We start from the raw sequence: 16,456 nt of genomic DNA, 5'->3' as shown, positions 1-16,456 counted from the left end.
ATCTGTGCCCCAGCCCCTACCATCCTCTCATATGGTGTGCTTTTGGCTATTGGCCTAGAATTTAACAACATGACTGCCTGTGTGAGGACCCGATCCCACCCCCTTAGTGTATGTGTGGGTGTAAGTTTGCGTATCTGGTTCTTCAATAGCCCGTTGTATCTTTCAATCAAACCAGCTGCCTGTGGATGGTATGGGATGTGGCACAACCAGTACATTCCAGAATCTTTGTCCCACTGCTGTACTGTTGATCCGGTGAAGTGTGAGCCGTTATCACTTTGGACTTATTTGGGACAACCATAAGCAATGACAAGTTTCTGGAGCAGTTGAAGCGTTGCAGCTTGATCTGCAAGTTTGCAAGGATGAACAAGCATAAGTCCTGAATAGGTGTCCACTGCAGTGCAACAATATCTCAGTCCATTGTTTCCCCGGGGCAGGGGACTGATGAAGTAGATCTGCCAGATCTCTGCAGGCCTCTCACCCCTCTTAATCGACCAGGTGAAGTACTTTTGCAATGGTCATTGTCGCACTTCTCCACACACTGTACAGTTCCCTATTACAATCTTTATCATGTCCATGGATATAGGAAATCCTCTCTGCTGTGCTCATTCATATGTTGATTTCTGCCCCAAATGTCCAGATTGCTTGTGGGCCCAGTTTGCCAAGTTCATCAAGACAGGATCCATTGGCACAACTGCCTTCACTTTGGCAATTTCATCTGCAACTCTGTTATAGTTCTCAAAGTCTGGGACTAGGGGCACATATGCATCAACATGCCCCACTTTTATGGTGCATGAGTGAGCTTCCTTCCAGATGTAGTCCCAGACTTCCTTGCCTCCCCACACCACCTTTCCATGAATCATACATTCATTGGACTTCCATGTGGGCATCCAAGTTGTCAGTCCTTTAAAAACCGCCCAGCTGTCAGTGTAGATAGTGACATGGGAAGAAGGATCCTCCTGAAGAGTCATCACCACAGCTTTCAACTCCGCATACTGACTGGACCCTCCAATTCCCATCTCCTGCAGGACTGTGTCTGTACTTGGGTTGTAGGCTGCTGCTGTCCATTTATGTCCAGACGAGGGGACTATGGCTGAACCATCAGCAAACCACGCTGACTCCTTCATGTCTTCTGGACCTTGAAGTACATCCATCCCAAGAATATTTTCGGGTAACTCTGATACCAAAACATTTGTCATAAATCCTGATCCCTTGCCAATAGCCAATTTCACCCGTATCCTAACTGCTGATGTGGTTTGCCCTCCCAAACCTTCTACATAAATCAATTCTCCTTTGTGATGGGAAGGATTTCCTTGCAAAAGTGTAACTTCAGCTCCGCTATCAACTAAAGCCATTACATGTGTAGGAGAAAATGACTTCCTCCACCATACAGTGACAGGTGCATATCATATGGGCGTCGGTCTCCTGCTGTCACTGCCCTCACGGCTATTACAGGAGACTCACCTTCCCTTCATAAAGGATAAGGAACCTCCCAATCCCCTTTTCTGATTCTCTCTAATTCCTCCCCAGGATAAACGGATTTGGGTTTGGGTTCATGTTCAGTTTTGGGAATTGGTTTGGGGCTAACAGGACAGGTCTGTTCTGTTTCCTCTAAGTCTAGGCTGATGTTATCTTCACTAGGAGTAGTGTTTCTAACCCTGACAGTTTTCCCTACTAAATGTTTCCACCTCTTCAGCATTTCTGCAGTAGAAATCATATCTATCTCATCTTTCGGTACTCCTGCCTTTAATAGGTCCACCCACATTTGTTTCCTAGAAATAGCTAGCCTGGTTTTCTTTTCACCTCCTGTCTTCTCTACCCTATTCCCTTTCTTCTCTGTTCTTTTCTGCTTGTATTCTTCTTGTTTGGCCTTGACCTTATCTACTGCCCTGACAGGTTTTGTTTTAATCTCCTCTAGCTCCCCCAACTGGCTTAAAAGGGTTGTGGCTTCATGAATCTTGCTATTTAATCCCAGGCCTCCCAACAAGGACAATAATGGAGCCCTGAAATTAAATGGCGCAGACTTCATCAGCTAAGAGCACAGAGCAGACGTAAAGGGTTCCATATCTGGACCCATCCATTCTGGAAACTTATTTAATCCGGTTATACAACCCATCTCATGTAACCTGGAAATACCCTCTCCTATTGCTCTCCATGAGTAGGTATTTTCCAGGTCAGTAGGACTAGCGTATACTCGGACTATTCCATCTCTCACGAGGTCTAATGCCCCGTACACACGGTCGGATTTTCCAACGGAAAATGTGTGATAGGACCTTGTTGTCGGAAATTCCGACCGTGTGTAGGCTCCAGCACACATTTTCCATCGGATTTTCCGACACACAAAGTTTGAGAGCAGGATATAAAATTTTCCGACAACAAAATCCGTTGTCGGAAATTCCGATCGTGTGTACACAAATCCAACGGACAAAGTGCCACGCATGCTCAGAATAAATAAAGAGATGAAAGCTATTGGCCACTGCCCCGTTTATAGTCCCGACGTACGTGTTTTACGTCACTGCGTTCAGAACGATAGGATTTTCTGACAACTTTGTGTGACCGTGTGTATGCAAGACAAGTTTGAGCCAACATCCGTCGGAAATAATCCTAGGATTTTGTTGTCGGAATGTCCAAACAAAGTCCGACCGTGTATACGGGGCATAACAGTGAAAAATTCACGCTAAACTCTCGGGCTTTTAGCATTGCCTGACGCAATTGTGGATCATGGGTTAACACTCCCATTGTCACTGCTTCCTTACCTGACAAAACAACACTGTCCGCCCCTTCATCACATAAGCGTAGGAGCCAGGTCAATAGGGGCTCCCCAGACCTTTGTTTGTATTGTTTTGCCAGCTCATGGAGTTCAGTTTGTGTAAACTCCCGTACTTCTTCAAATTCAACATCTCTGGGGTTGCGATAATGCACCTCCCCATCTGCCATATCCTCTCTATCATGTTGCCGTTTCCTATGCTTATTAATGAGAGGTCTGGCATACTTTTTCTTTCGCACTAGCAGATCATAATGAAAAATATCAAACTCTATCTCCTCATCCTCACTATCATTTGAGGAGAGCACATCCTTACAATCCCAATTTTGGGATGTGACAATGGCACGTACCCTGGCTTTACTAACAGGTTTATGGCCCTTCCTTTTCCTTAAGGCATTAATTGATTTGGTCATGAGGGCTGCACACCGCTCTTGTAAACCATTAGCCCGACTAGCAGTTGAACGCACACACTCTGAAGCAACTGCTAGCTGGTCTTTTAATACCTTAACTTTTGCCTCTGCCTTCTCCCTTCTCTGTGATTCAGTGTAAATAGCATTAAGGAAATACCTGCCCACTGTGGACACTGTCCTCTTCTTTTTTTTACTTAAATCCAACCCCTTAAGGCTAAAATCTACAAAATGATCTGAGACTTTATCACCCCAAGTCAGCTTCAAGGGAGAAGAATACTTCACAAATTCTTTAGCAAGATGCTCCCACTCATTGTCTCTGGCGCCGATAGGTAAGCTACACACTTCCTTCTGGCCACCAGAACCCTCTGCAGCCCTGCTTTTCCTAAACAGATTACGCAGCATTTTACCTAGCACAAGCTACACAACACACTACAGAAAAACAGGTCTGCTTCAGTTGAATTATAGCACAGATCGCGGCACGAGCCCCCAAATGTTTTGCTTTCGTCTATCTAGCAAGGTTACTCTGTGGTATAAGCAGGGAAGCTGAGATTTCTGCAGTGTGTAAATTGTGCTTTTACTATACAAAGATGCTGTACATACAAAACTATTACAATCTTAGGAATACAATACAAGACTGACAGATCTCTATAACAAGCAAAATGCCTATCAAATGAACAGCCTATAGTCTATATCAGTACAAATACACTTAAAAGTTACTTATCTTCTGTTACTGTATGTTCGTGATCTCCATTGGCAACAATTTTTCGGGAGCATCAGGCACTGTTCTTCTATCATGGGTGGCTTGCTTCTGATGTTACAGCATGATGGTGTGTGTGTGTGTCTGTGTCCCTACTCACCCTTTTTATGTGTCAGGCTGTTTACCATAGTTACCAAACAACAGAAAACATACCTGTTTACTGTAGCTGTGTAGACAATGGACTGTTGAAAACTGTATCTACGTACCCATTGTCTAATCAGGCCAACACCTGACAGTAATCTAACGGTCATTCTTTCAGTTTGAGAGCTGAAAAAAACCCTCAAACGAGTAAATCTCTTTTTTGTGTACTGTAGCTATAGGGACAATAGCCTAGCCTGTTAATTGAACTGTCAATTAAATACAACAATGATATCTACCCCCATTGTATAAAACAGCATTTGTTTGAGAAATCTACTCAAGCCAAAAATTGACTATCTCTATGATCAACCACTATTGTGTAATGTTATGTCCCATGTATGGTAATTCTGATTAATTAAAAAAAAATCATATTTCCTCACCTAATTTCCCTGCATGTAACTCTCTTGGTTCCTCTCTTAGAGAGATCTAATATAGGCCTATTTTCTACATAGTCACCAGATGAAACATAATTCACAACATGGTCTTGCTATGTAACTCTTTTGTTATACACTGAATTCTCTTTTTTTGTTTCTAAACATTACATCAGACGAGTAACTAGAATCTTCAGGGCCCTGGAGCAAAAAACCATGAAAGGCCCCCAGCAGGGGCGTTGCTGGGTCTACAAAAGATTTTGGGCTAGAGTCCATAGCAGCCAAGTAAAGAGAGTCATACTCTTGGGTGGGCATACACATGTGTGTTGGTTTTTGGCTGAGCTGTAAACAGCTCAGATTTGATTGTATAGTTTATTTGGTTCTGCTCTAAACTTAACTGAGTTGTACATTTCTCACTATTGCCAGTAGGTGTCACTGGTACCACAGGCCAGTATGAGAATTACAACTAGGTTGAGCTGTAATGAATATTCTTTTTCCAGAACAGCCCAGTAGGAGGTTCCTGGCCACTGTGTATTCTGGCAAGGAGGTATTTATTGGGCAGAGCCATGTGCTCCCATGCTATTACCTCTGGGCCCTCCTAGCCTGAGGACGTGTTGCTGCAAGTTCTGTAAGTAGGCCCAGAAGCCTATCTGGGGCCTACTAATACTGAGGTGGTCCTTAGGCTGTCTTGCCTGTGTGGAAGAAGCTGAGCCAAGCTGAGGACATGCTTGGGTCAGAGGCCCCTCCCCTCTCCACTGTATACACTCGGGAAGAGAACTACTAGCCCCAGGGGGGATCCCGCGGCCCATGCTGCCGATCGCCGACTCCCACCTCCCCCACTGCATACTAAACTGATAGCTAGAGGTGCAGGGGGAGATGCTGGGTCTTGATCCCCCCCCCACAGTGGCAGAACGCCAGGGCCCAGTTGCAAGTGCGACTGCTGCAACCCTGATAGTTCCGCCACTGCATAGCATCGCTTCCCGACTTCTGTATACTGGGCAGGGCTTTTTTTCTCAGAGAATAGGTGCAGGAACTCACCCTCTCCACCCAACTTCCCGCCCCCAACCACACCCAAACTCCGCCCCCAACCACGCCTTGTTTAGAGGGGAGAAGTACTGCGGCATCAAATAACTGTAATAAGTTAAGGAATAGAACTGCATATCACGCAAGGCACGTGGTTCAGGAATGTATATTGTGCAGTGGTGAGAAGTGAGTATCATACAAGGCACAGAAAAAAAATCAACAAAAAGGACAGTGCTTACATTCAATCCAAAGCATCCCTTGTGCTCAGGTATATGCAGGGCTGCTGTTAGAAATCACGGGGCCCCGTACAGCTTACCTGACAGGGCCTCCCTAAAAATTATCAAAACAATGTTTTCGCTAAAAATACACAAAAATCATCATTAGTGGACACAAACACAACATAACTTACAAACTTATGTGGGGGAACAGGAGGGTACAGTCGGGGGGGGGTGGCATGGTACAGCAGTTAGGAGGGTACAGTACAGGGAGCCACAGAAGAAGGGGGACAGGAAGGTACAGTAGGGGGGGCAGGAGGGCACAGTATGGGTGGGGAGGAGGGCACAGTACAGTGGTTAGGAGGGTACAGTACAGGGGGAGGGTAAGTGGACACAGTAAAGGGGTCAGGAGGGTACAATATAGGGTACAGTGTAGGGGCAGTAACGTATTATAAAGATATGGTCTCCCGAAGAAGAGCTGTGCAGGGAAGCTGAAATCACAGATTCTGGCAGGCTGCCAGTGCCACCGGGCTAAATCTACAAATGGAAGAACAACTACCCCTCTACCTTCCCCTCCAGAGTTTCTGTCTTTCTTTTGGTGCTTTGCAGGGGTTAAGGAAGAGCCCCAAGGTGGAGCATCTTACTACTACTGCTGCTGCTCGTGTGGGTGGGATGTGTACTGTGCCAATCACATGGGATGATTAGGAGAGGAAAGTCAGCAAGGATTGGCGCAATACACATCCCACCCACACAAGCAGCAGCAGTAATAGGATACTCCACTTCAGGGTTCTTCCTTAACCCTGAAAAAAAGGGGGTGGGGATTGGAACCATGGGGTAAGGGAGGAGGAGGGGGGGTGGAGGTGGGTAGGAGATGGGGGATGGGTAGAGAAGAACTGGAGTGAGACTGGGGGAATTGTGGTCTGTATAGCTGTATGAGCAGTATGTATCTACTGTATCAGTGGGACCCGCGCTACTGAGAAGATTGCTGGTTTACGCCAGATTTTTGGAGAGTCAGGCACGCTGATTGCACAGCTGTGTCTGTGCAGGGAGTCAGGTGGACCCCCAACCTCTCCAGGAGTTACAGAGGATTCATGGGGCAGCCAGAGCATGCATGTCTGCAGGAGGCAGACTTATGCCGCGTACACACGATCGGACATTCCGACAACAAAACCGTGGATTTTTTTCCGACGCGGTGACGTACGACGAACCGAGAAAAATTAAGTTCAATAGCCAGTGCGGCTCTTCTGCTTGATTTTGAGCATGCGTAGACTTTTGTGCTTCGGAATTGTGTACACAAGATCGGAATTTCCAACAACAAGTTTTGTTGTCTGAAAATTTGAGAACCAGCTCTCAAACAGTTGTTGTCGGAAAATCCGACAGCAAATGTTCGATGGAGCATACACACGGTCGGATTTTCCAACAACAAACTCACATTGAACATTTGTTTCGGAAATTCTGATCGCGTGTACATGGCATAAGTCTATGACAAAGCAGCAAGGTGCTGCTTATGAGTAAACTATGAGAGAGCTTGACTCTAAGGAAGTCTTTTGGTCTGGGGAGCAGGCCTAAGGCCTCCACTTGAGGCCTGAAGCAGCTGTGTAGCAAGAGAATAAGCCAGGAGGCTGAAGAATTCTGATTGTGCAAGTTACAGTAATAGTGGAACCCCCTGCGTGGACTACTGATGGCTTTTGTGAACTTTTCTGTTCTTTTAAATAAAAGTGGGCTACCATGCCCTTAAAAATACAGTTTTGGACTGGCGCAATCATTGAAAACTCACCTACCGCTTGAGTCTGATCACCCCAATATTACATATGGTGGAGGTATTGCTTTGGGCAGAGATGGAAGAGAACCAGATTCTCCCATACCAAAAGCAGTGAGTAGCAAGAGACTGTGTGTTTTGCAGCAATGCTATGAGGAGCAGCTAAAGTGAATGCAGTGGAGTCTGCATGGAAAAGTGTGTTGCTTGCAAGTCTTAAAGAGACAGCATGCCATATTTCCTGAGGGAAAAGGAACTGTGTTGTGTGCCTGACTGAAGAGATGGGGTGGTCAAAACGCAAAAAGAAAGCAAGATGAGAGACAGAACCCTGTGGCTGGAGGGGTTGTTACTGACAGAACAAGCCCCAGACTAGTGCAAGATGCATTTGGCTGCACTAGAACAAGGGAAAAAGGGAAGCAAGCCATCTCTCAGTGCAAGGAGTGAGCAGATGGGTGCAGTTGCTTGTGGCAACAAAGGGGAAATCAGTGCTGCTGACTTCATATGGCCTATGTTGCCTTCTGAACATGTGGAGGACTTTTTGGATGAGTTTGCGATGATTGCTTCCTACAGAGGGTGGCCCAGAGGTTACTGAGTTGAATTGGTGCAGCCTCTTCTGACAGAGGAGCACCAAGGGGTGTACCGCTGGATGGGTCATAACTGAGATGACTACGACAATTGCCAAGAAGCAGTCCAATCTAGAGAGCGCTGGAAAATTCAGCGGGGAGAACGTGGTATCCCATAGCAACTGGAGAAGGTCTGTTTGCAGAAAGGAAGTGCTACAGCAGAGATGTGGCTCAAATCTTGAGTGAAGATGTTTGTGCAAAAGTGTCTATTGTTACCCCTGGCAACCGTGGAGAAAATTTGGTTCAGCCTGCAGGGGGTGACAGAGAGCGCAAGAAACCGGTGGTTTCACATTATGGCTTCTTGTGTGAAGTGGTCAGCCCAGAGAAGAGGGCACAGTATCCAGCATCCTGCAAGTGGTCTGACCATGTGTGTGGGTCTGCTGTTACCCCTGACAAAAGGAAATTCTGTTTGGCCTACAGTGAATGTTGGAGAGACCAAGAAAAAGGGAGAGGGGCCTCTAAATGTAGGATTAAAAGCAATTTATTGGAAACATGCAGTTGGCAACTCACATGTATATAGAAATAGGCACATCTGTATATGGAAGATAACAAAGATTGTCATCAGTGGGGAGTCAAACTTCTTCACTCCTGTATCCACAAGACACTGAGGTCTCCGCTGCTCACTGCTGTGGTGGAAAACGTCCATACGGTGAAGGGAACCAAAGCGAGGCTTGGTGTGCAGGTGGTTGGGTGGCGTGGAAGGATGACATCACCGAGTGCGACGCATTTCCGAGCATGCACGCTGCATTTGTTGTGGCAGCGGCACTGCTTTCTCAGGCATGACAAATGGGATACGGGACTCACAATATATGGCACATCAGGGGGGAGGGGCAGGACAATGATATGATTACAGATGAATTAGAGACAATATATGCAAGCAAATATAGGGAAAAAAAGGCTAAGGACACATACAGTGAAAAATATATGAGTAACGGAATAAATCCAGAGGAAGAGAGTAATTCGGCAGCAGTATAAACTAATGCTTAAAGTTCTATGCAATAATAGAGGTGTACATTAAACTGCAAGAATGTATGAATAGATTTTAAAAAAGGGGCACAAAAGACATATCTTTCTTGGAGGGTCTGTTGGTTAAGAGCAATGGAAAAATATATGTGTTTTATTATATGCATTACATTTATAAGAGAGCCTATTAAATAAATGGCTAAAAAGAAATGACTAAAAAACAAATGGCTAAAAACAAACACAGATGCTGTCAAGGAGTACCTGACATAGCCTAGCACCATTACCCTTAATGAAGATTCAACAGGGAAAGGAGGGGTGGGGGGGGGGAAGTAAGGATGAAATAAAAATAAAAATAATAACAAAAAAGTACTAAATAAAAATAATAAGTAAAATAAATATAAAAATAAGAATAAACATAATGATAAAAACAATAATAATAATAATAAAATAAACAAAAATAGGGAAGGGGGAGGGAAAAGAAGGAGCAGATAGAATAGATATCTGGTAAGAAAACATAACTAAGGAGGTTATTAATTGAGAGTAGAAAGGAATATATAGAGACATAATAATGATAGCCTGCACCAAAGGAGAATTAGAGAATGGTGGCAATTTCAATTCCCTCATTCATACCTCCTGACGAGAGGGCGTCAAGGTTGTAGATCCAAAAAGTTTCCCTGGCACATCATTTCTTAAAACGCTTAGCCTAAGGGAGGGATCTGGTATCTGTTCCATTACCCACACTTGAAGTCCACAGTGGACCATTCCTCTTTAAGTCTTTAAGACCTAAGTCCATTTTTTATCTGGCTCACGCAAAGGGTCCATATTTAGGGAGCTTTTATAGGGTTGTTTATGCTGACCTGTTAAACCTCTGCCAGTCATCCTCCACCACTACCCCTAAGAACAATAATCTTACACCATCTGAAATCAAAGCCTTAGACTCATTGACACAAGCACAAGATATCATTATTAAATCTACAGATAAGGGGGAGGGATAGTTTTACAAAATAGAGTGGATTATGTAGCAGAAGCCATCAGACTCCTTTCTGATGACATATATTAAATTTAAGAAAGATCCCACAGCTGAATTTACACATGAAGCCAATATTCTAGTTAAATCAGCACTTGAGGATGGAGTCATCAATAAAACAGAGGCTTCGTTCTTTCAGAAGGAATTTTATCAGATTCCATATTTCTATCACCTCCTAAAGGTACATACAAATCAGAAGACTCCCCCAGGCAGGCCAATAGTGTCTGCGGTGGATAGTGTGGCCACGGGTTTTAGTCAATATATAGACTAGTATTTACAGCCATTGATCCACCAGCTACAATTCTACATTAGGGATGGTACACATCCCCTGGAAACTTCTGTCCCCATACAGATGGGAGTCCACCTATGTGTGGCTCTCACTGGATGTCAATTCTTTATACACCTCTATTCCCCATAGCTTTGGTTTGGTAGCCTTAGAACATTTTCTTGCCCAAGACCCACTAATAAATCGTAGACAGGCTGCCTAATTCTTGGAAGCGACAAATTTCTGTTTAACCCATAATAATTTTAACTTTGGTGATTTTTATTTACAGCAACAGGGCACCACTATGGGGGCAAATATTGCACCATCTTATGCTAATTTGGCTATGGGGTTCTGGAAAACCAACTTTGTTGGTTAGAGAATCCCTTTTCAGCGCATATTGTCTTCTTCGGAAGATATAATGATGATATTATTGTCATCTGGGATGGATCTCCAGACCTCATTAGCCAATTTGACAATTACTGCAATTACAACCTCTATGGTTTATCCTTTACATTTGTTACAGACCCTAACATCTTGGCCTTCCTGGATTTAGAGAGTTGCCATTATCCCAAATGGATTCAAAACATCCCCAAAGGGCAGTTGTGCCGCTTGCGACAGAACTGCACGTGGGACATTAAGTATGTGGAACAGAGTGTAGCCTTAAAAAAGAAATTCCTAGATAAAAAATATGCAGAAAAGTTGATAGATCAAGCCTTTGAATTCCTTTCTAAAGGGAAAACCTTCCAAAACAGTTTGCAAATCTGATCATTCCACCAGATTCACAACTACCTTCCATTTCCAATATAAAAAAATGAAAAGAATTCTCACCAACCATTGGATATATATTACTACAAGACCCCCATTTGAAAACGATTCTTCCGGACTACCCTGGAGTCACCTACCATAGGGCTTCCAATCTGAAAAATACAATTATCTCCTCTACAAAACCCATGGATTTCCCCCTCCCCCCATTTCTTTTCCCTCCCCTTTCCCCATTTTTGTTTATTTTATTATTATTATTTTTATTTTTATCATTATGTTTATTCTTATTTTTATATTTATTTTTATTCATATTTTATTTATTATTTTTATTTCATCCTTACTTTATTTTTTTTTTGTCTGAACTGTCTGCTGTTACCTTACAATTCTGAGATTCACAACCAGACATTTTAAGAGTTTCGGCTTCAGTGAGAGCATTCTGTTGCTTTTTGGTAATGCAGATAATCAAGGACCGGTTCACACCAGATGCAGTCCTGTGCTTTTTTATTCTGCATCAAAAATGCATGGACACTATGTTACATTGATTTCAATGGTCCAAGTTCCCACCAGTGCAGCCAACAAAAGTAGAACATACTGCATTTTTTTTTCAAAAAGAAAAAAACTGAAACTTTGGCGAAAAAAGCAAGAGGAAAAAAACACACTGGAACACATTGAAAACACATGTGCATTCAGAAATGCATCTGGATCACAAAAAAGTGTGGTGTGAACCAGCCCTCAATCTATAACACAAAACACTTACAGTACCGGCAAAACTGTAAAATCTAACAAGGGAACAGCCTGTAGTAAGCCTGCTTTGTACGTTTCTCCCCCTCTGAACTGGATTTCTTTTTCCAATAACTCTATGTGACAATTCAAAGCATGTGAAGTACATTGAAATGCATTGAAGTGTTGCACTGTTAAGAAATGTTTTGATTTTTTTTTCATTTTCACCTTCATATAGTTTCTGATCAGACTTATGAAGCACAAAATAAAAAGAGGGGGAGGGAGAACAAGTGAGAGATTTGGGAGACAGAAGGTAGGGTGGAGGAGGGGGGAGAGCTCGGTCACAGTGTTTACTCACAGGCTTATCCCCAGAGGCTCCGGCAGAGTGCTCATGTAGAGGAGATAACTGCTGTTTCAAAGTTCCCGCACACGCATTCTCTTCACATGCATAGTACAGCCACAAGAATTGGAGTGAGGGGGAGGGGCGGGAGCAGGAGTAGATTGAGGCTTCCTGATCTTTTGTTTGTGCAGAAGGGTTGGGGGAGGGATTGCACTGGCTGGGCTCTGTGAGAATGTCAGACTCATGCAGCCATGACACCCGTTAAGAGACTCTAGGCTATGGTCCCCAGATTCTGGGCTATAGCCCCAGTAGCCACCCCCTAGTGATGCCACTGCCACTATGATTAAGCCCTACATTGGTGAAATGCATTAGGAGGGGTTCTTATATCAGTGGAGGACCAAGCTGAAGCAAGCTCTCACTATCTTTCACTATTTTAACTTTACAGTCTGCCAAATATGTGGGCAGCTGGGTGCCATTTTCTTATGGACAACCTGAATCATGCAGCGGTGGGCAGACCCAGGCTACGTCAACAACAATCTTTTCATGAGATTATATGTACATTTAACATATTTTAGACATAATCTCACAAAAGTGAGTACACCCCTCACATTTTTGTAAATATTTTATTCTACCTTTTCATGTGACAACACTGAAGAAATTACACTTTGCTATAATGTAAAGTAGTGAGTGTACAGCTTGTATAACAGTGTAAATTTGCTGTCCCCTCAAAATAACTCAACACACAGCCATTAATGTCTAAACCGCTGACAACAAAAGTGAGTACACCCCTAAGTGAAAATGTCCAAATTGTGCCCAAAGTGTCAATATTTTGTGTGTGGCCACCATTATTTTCCAGCACTGCCTTGGGCATGGAGTTCACCAGAGCTTCACAGGTTGCCACTGGAGTCCTTTTCCACTCCTACATGACGACATCACGGAGCCGGTGAACATTAGAGACCTTGCGGTCCTCCATATTCCGTTTGAGGATGCCACACAGATGCTCAATAGGGTTTAGGTCTGGAGACATGCTTGTCCAGTCCATCACCTTTACCCTCAGCTTCTTTAGCAAGGCAATGGTCGTCTTGGAGGTGTGTTTGGGGTTGTTATCATGATGGAATACTGCCCTGCGGCCCAGTCTCTGAAGGGAGGGGATCATGCTCTCCTTCAGTATGTCACAGTACATGTTGGCATTCATGGTTCCCTCAATGAACTGTAGCTCACCAGTGCCACCATCACGGTCATCAGACCTCAGGACATGGTTCCAGTAATCCATGTCCTTAGTCTGCTTGTCTTCAGCAAACTGTTTGTGGGCTTTCTTGTGCATCACCTTTAGAAGAGGCTTCCTTCTGGGTTGACAGCCATGCAGACCAATTTGATGCAGTGTGCGGTGTATGATCTGAGCACTGACAGGCTGACCGCCCACCCCTTCAACCTCTGCAGCAATGCTGGCAGCACTCATGCGTCTATTTCCCAAAGACAACCTTTAGATATTATGCTGAGCACGTGCACTCAACTTCTTTGGTCGACCATGGCGAGGCCTGTTCTGAGTGGAACCTGTCCTGTTAAACCACTGTATGGTCTTGACCACTGTGCTGCAGCTCATTTTCAGGGTTTTGGCAATCTTCTTATAGCCTAGGCCATCTTTGTGTAGAGCAACAGTTCTTTTTTTCAAATCCTCAGAGAGTTATTTGCCATGAGGTGCCATGTTGAACTTCCAGTGACCAGTATGAGAGAGTGGGAGTGATAACATCAAATTTAACACACCTGCTCCCCATTCAAACCTGAGACCTTGTAAAACTAACGAGTCACATGACACCAGGGAGGGAAAATGGGTAATTGGGCCCAATTTGGACATTTTCACTTTTGTGAGATAATATATATATATATATATATTGCTCTGGTGAACTCCATGCCCAAGGCAGTGCTGGAAGATAATGGTGGCCACACAAAATATTGACACTCTGGGCCCAATTTGGACATTTTCACTTAGGGGTGTACTCACCTTTGTTGCCAGCGGTTTAGACATTATTGGCTGTGTGTTGAGTTATTTTGAGGGGACAGCAAATTTACACTGTTATACAAACTGTACACTCACTACTTTACATTGTAGCAAAGTGTCATTTCTTCAGTGTTGTCACATGAAAAGATATAATAAAATATTTACAAAAATGTGAGGGGGTGTACTCACTTTTGTGAGATACTGTATGATTTAGTTGTAAAAGTCTCCCTTGTGTAGACATCCAAAAGCTGTGAGACTGCTGCTGGGTGCCGCCATCTTGGATGTAATGAAGAAGATGTGGTGGTAGGCCGCTGGACATGCATTTTCACAGAACATCAAAAGGCAGACTAAATCATTATTTGAGCCTGATGGCTTGTGTTTGTTAGCTTACCACAAATTAAATAAGTCAATGAGAGTGTCCAACAAAAATGCTTGAGAGTTCAAAATCTTTAATTGCTCATATGGTTCTTGTCATTTCTGCTGGTAACATCAACACTGATTGTGATTTATAATATCCTCTTCAGCAGATCAGTCTTTTTAGGAGCATTTTGGGTCCAGCTCTGCCCTAATGAAGGGAGGGGTGTATGGTCCTTAAAACAAATTGGCTGTCCTTTGCTCTTCCAGTTGTAATCAGTTAAATATTTAAATTTTCTGGACTCCCAAGGATTTTTGTTTGGCGCTCTATTTGACCTATTACATCTTGGATGGGATGTCAGCAGAACCAGCAAACTCAAGTGACACCACAGTTTGCTTACTGCAGAGATGGGCGGAATGTTAAAAGATTCAATTCATCCAATTAAAATGGCGTCCAATCCATTGAGCTGGAGGATTTGGGGAATTATTCCTGTGAAATTACTCATATTACAAAGTAAATCAAAATATGACTTCTTCAGACGCAAAGTGAACCAATGTCAGGAGTCAACCATGCTTGCTAGTAGCTTAGTTGGACATTTTTATCTTGTAGTTTGTGTTCCATTTTATTATTACATCTAACAATTATCTTTTTCGTAGACCTGTTCTCAAAGCCAAATATTACCGCCATGTTGTATCCAATGACAGAAGGTGACAATATGACCCTGTATGTGACACAAGTCTCAGTCCACTCAGACAGGGGACAGAACTGCAGTTTGCTTTCTACAGAGATGGACGAGAGGTTCAGAAATTTAGTTCATCTCATCAATATGAAGTCCAGTCTGCTCATCCAAAGGATTCTGGGAAATATTCCTGTGAAGTGAGAACTCCGACCAACAGTGTCATCAAAAGAAGTGAAGAATTATATATGCAGATACAAGGTGAGAATGTGTAATAGTTGGGGCACTGGGATCTCAGAATGAGAGAGGGCTTACAAATAACATTGAATAGGGTGTAAGGGGGGCTCATATGAGGACCGTGAGGTCCAATATAACAGTGCAATATGATTTAAATATTTCTATAAAGCAATACCTCTAAGTTCATATGAAAGTGCAATGTGCTATATTAAGCAAAATATACAATCAACATACATAATAAATGTGAACAAAAAGTGAAAAATTGATAATAAAAGTCCTAGTGTATATGATTCTTCTGTGCTGGTTATCTTCTCTGTGGCATCAATAGTGAACAATCCATCACCAACTGGAATTAATACACCTAATGTGCTCCATATGTGGGTTCAGTTTACCAGATATAAGTGACCTCTTTAATTAAAAAGCAGGTCAAGTAGCGCTTTTAGCAAGATAAACTTGCTCAATGTAGGAGATTGTTGAGGCAAAAATCCCTCCTCCGCCAGACCATGGATGGGGTATGTGAAAAAAATGTAAAGGAAAACCAATAGTTAATCCTGTTTATTTAAAACACTAGATAAAAGACAGCCGAATGACTGCTTACATATATCGTGCCTTAGCCCGGCACTGAGTTGTACTCGCGTGTGTCTGGATCAAATGGTGCCTCCCGGCTCGAACTCGCTGCTGGCATGCGTTCCACCATCCAGCGCGATCAACCAAAGGGACCGGAAGTAACGTGACCAAGAAGAGCCTCCACGTATGTTTCGTACTGCTGCGTCATCAGAAAGCATTCTTGGTCACTGCATTGCATAGAACTATATAGTGTGGATCCGCACCACACTCGGGAAAGAGTTTTTACAGTTAACCCCTTCAATACCAATATAACACTACTCTTGGGCTAACACACAGATCAATTTGAATCCGAGTGTCTCCAATCCTGGCTGTCTTTCCTGGGATGTTTCTCATCATGGGGTGTGATCCACAGATCAGTGTGAGAGGAGGAAATGTATGGTGCAGTGAACTCACAGGACGGCCAGCAGAAGATAAACAGACAAGTGATTTCA

At 43.5% G+C, this 16,456-nt stretch overlaps 1 protein-coding gene across 1 annotated transcript in view; it reads left to right on the top strand.

Annotated features, from left to right (window-relative positions):
* The window catches only part of LOC141116859 (high affinity immunoglobulin gamma Fc receptor I-like), a 94,973-nt gene that overhangs the window by 61,732 nt on the left and 16,785 nt on the right, over window positions 1-16,456 (top strand). Inside the window, 2 exon segments of the mRNA XM_073609331.1 lie at window positions 15,142-15,207; window positions 15,210-15,422. Of these exon segments, the coding sequence (XP_073465432.1) occupies window positions 15,142-15,207; window positions 15,210-15,422 (279 nt within the window).

This window comes from Aquarana catesbeiana, linkage group LG13, assembly GCF_042186555.1.
Source record: "Aquarana catesbeiana isolate 2022-GZ linkage group LG13, ASM4218655v1, whole genome shotgun sequence".
Lineage (NCBI taxonomy): Eukaryota > Metazoa > Chordata > Amphibia > Anura > Ranidae > Aquarana > Aquarana catesbeiana.
The sequence above is the reverse complement of the archived record's forward strand: the minus strand, read 5'-3'. Positions and strand labels throughout refer to the sequence as shown.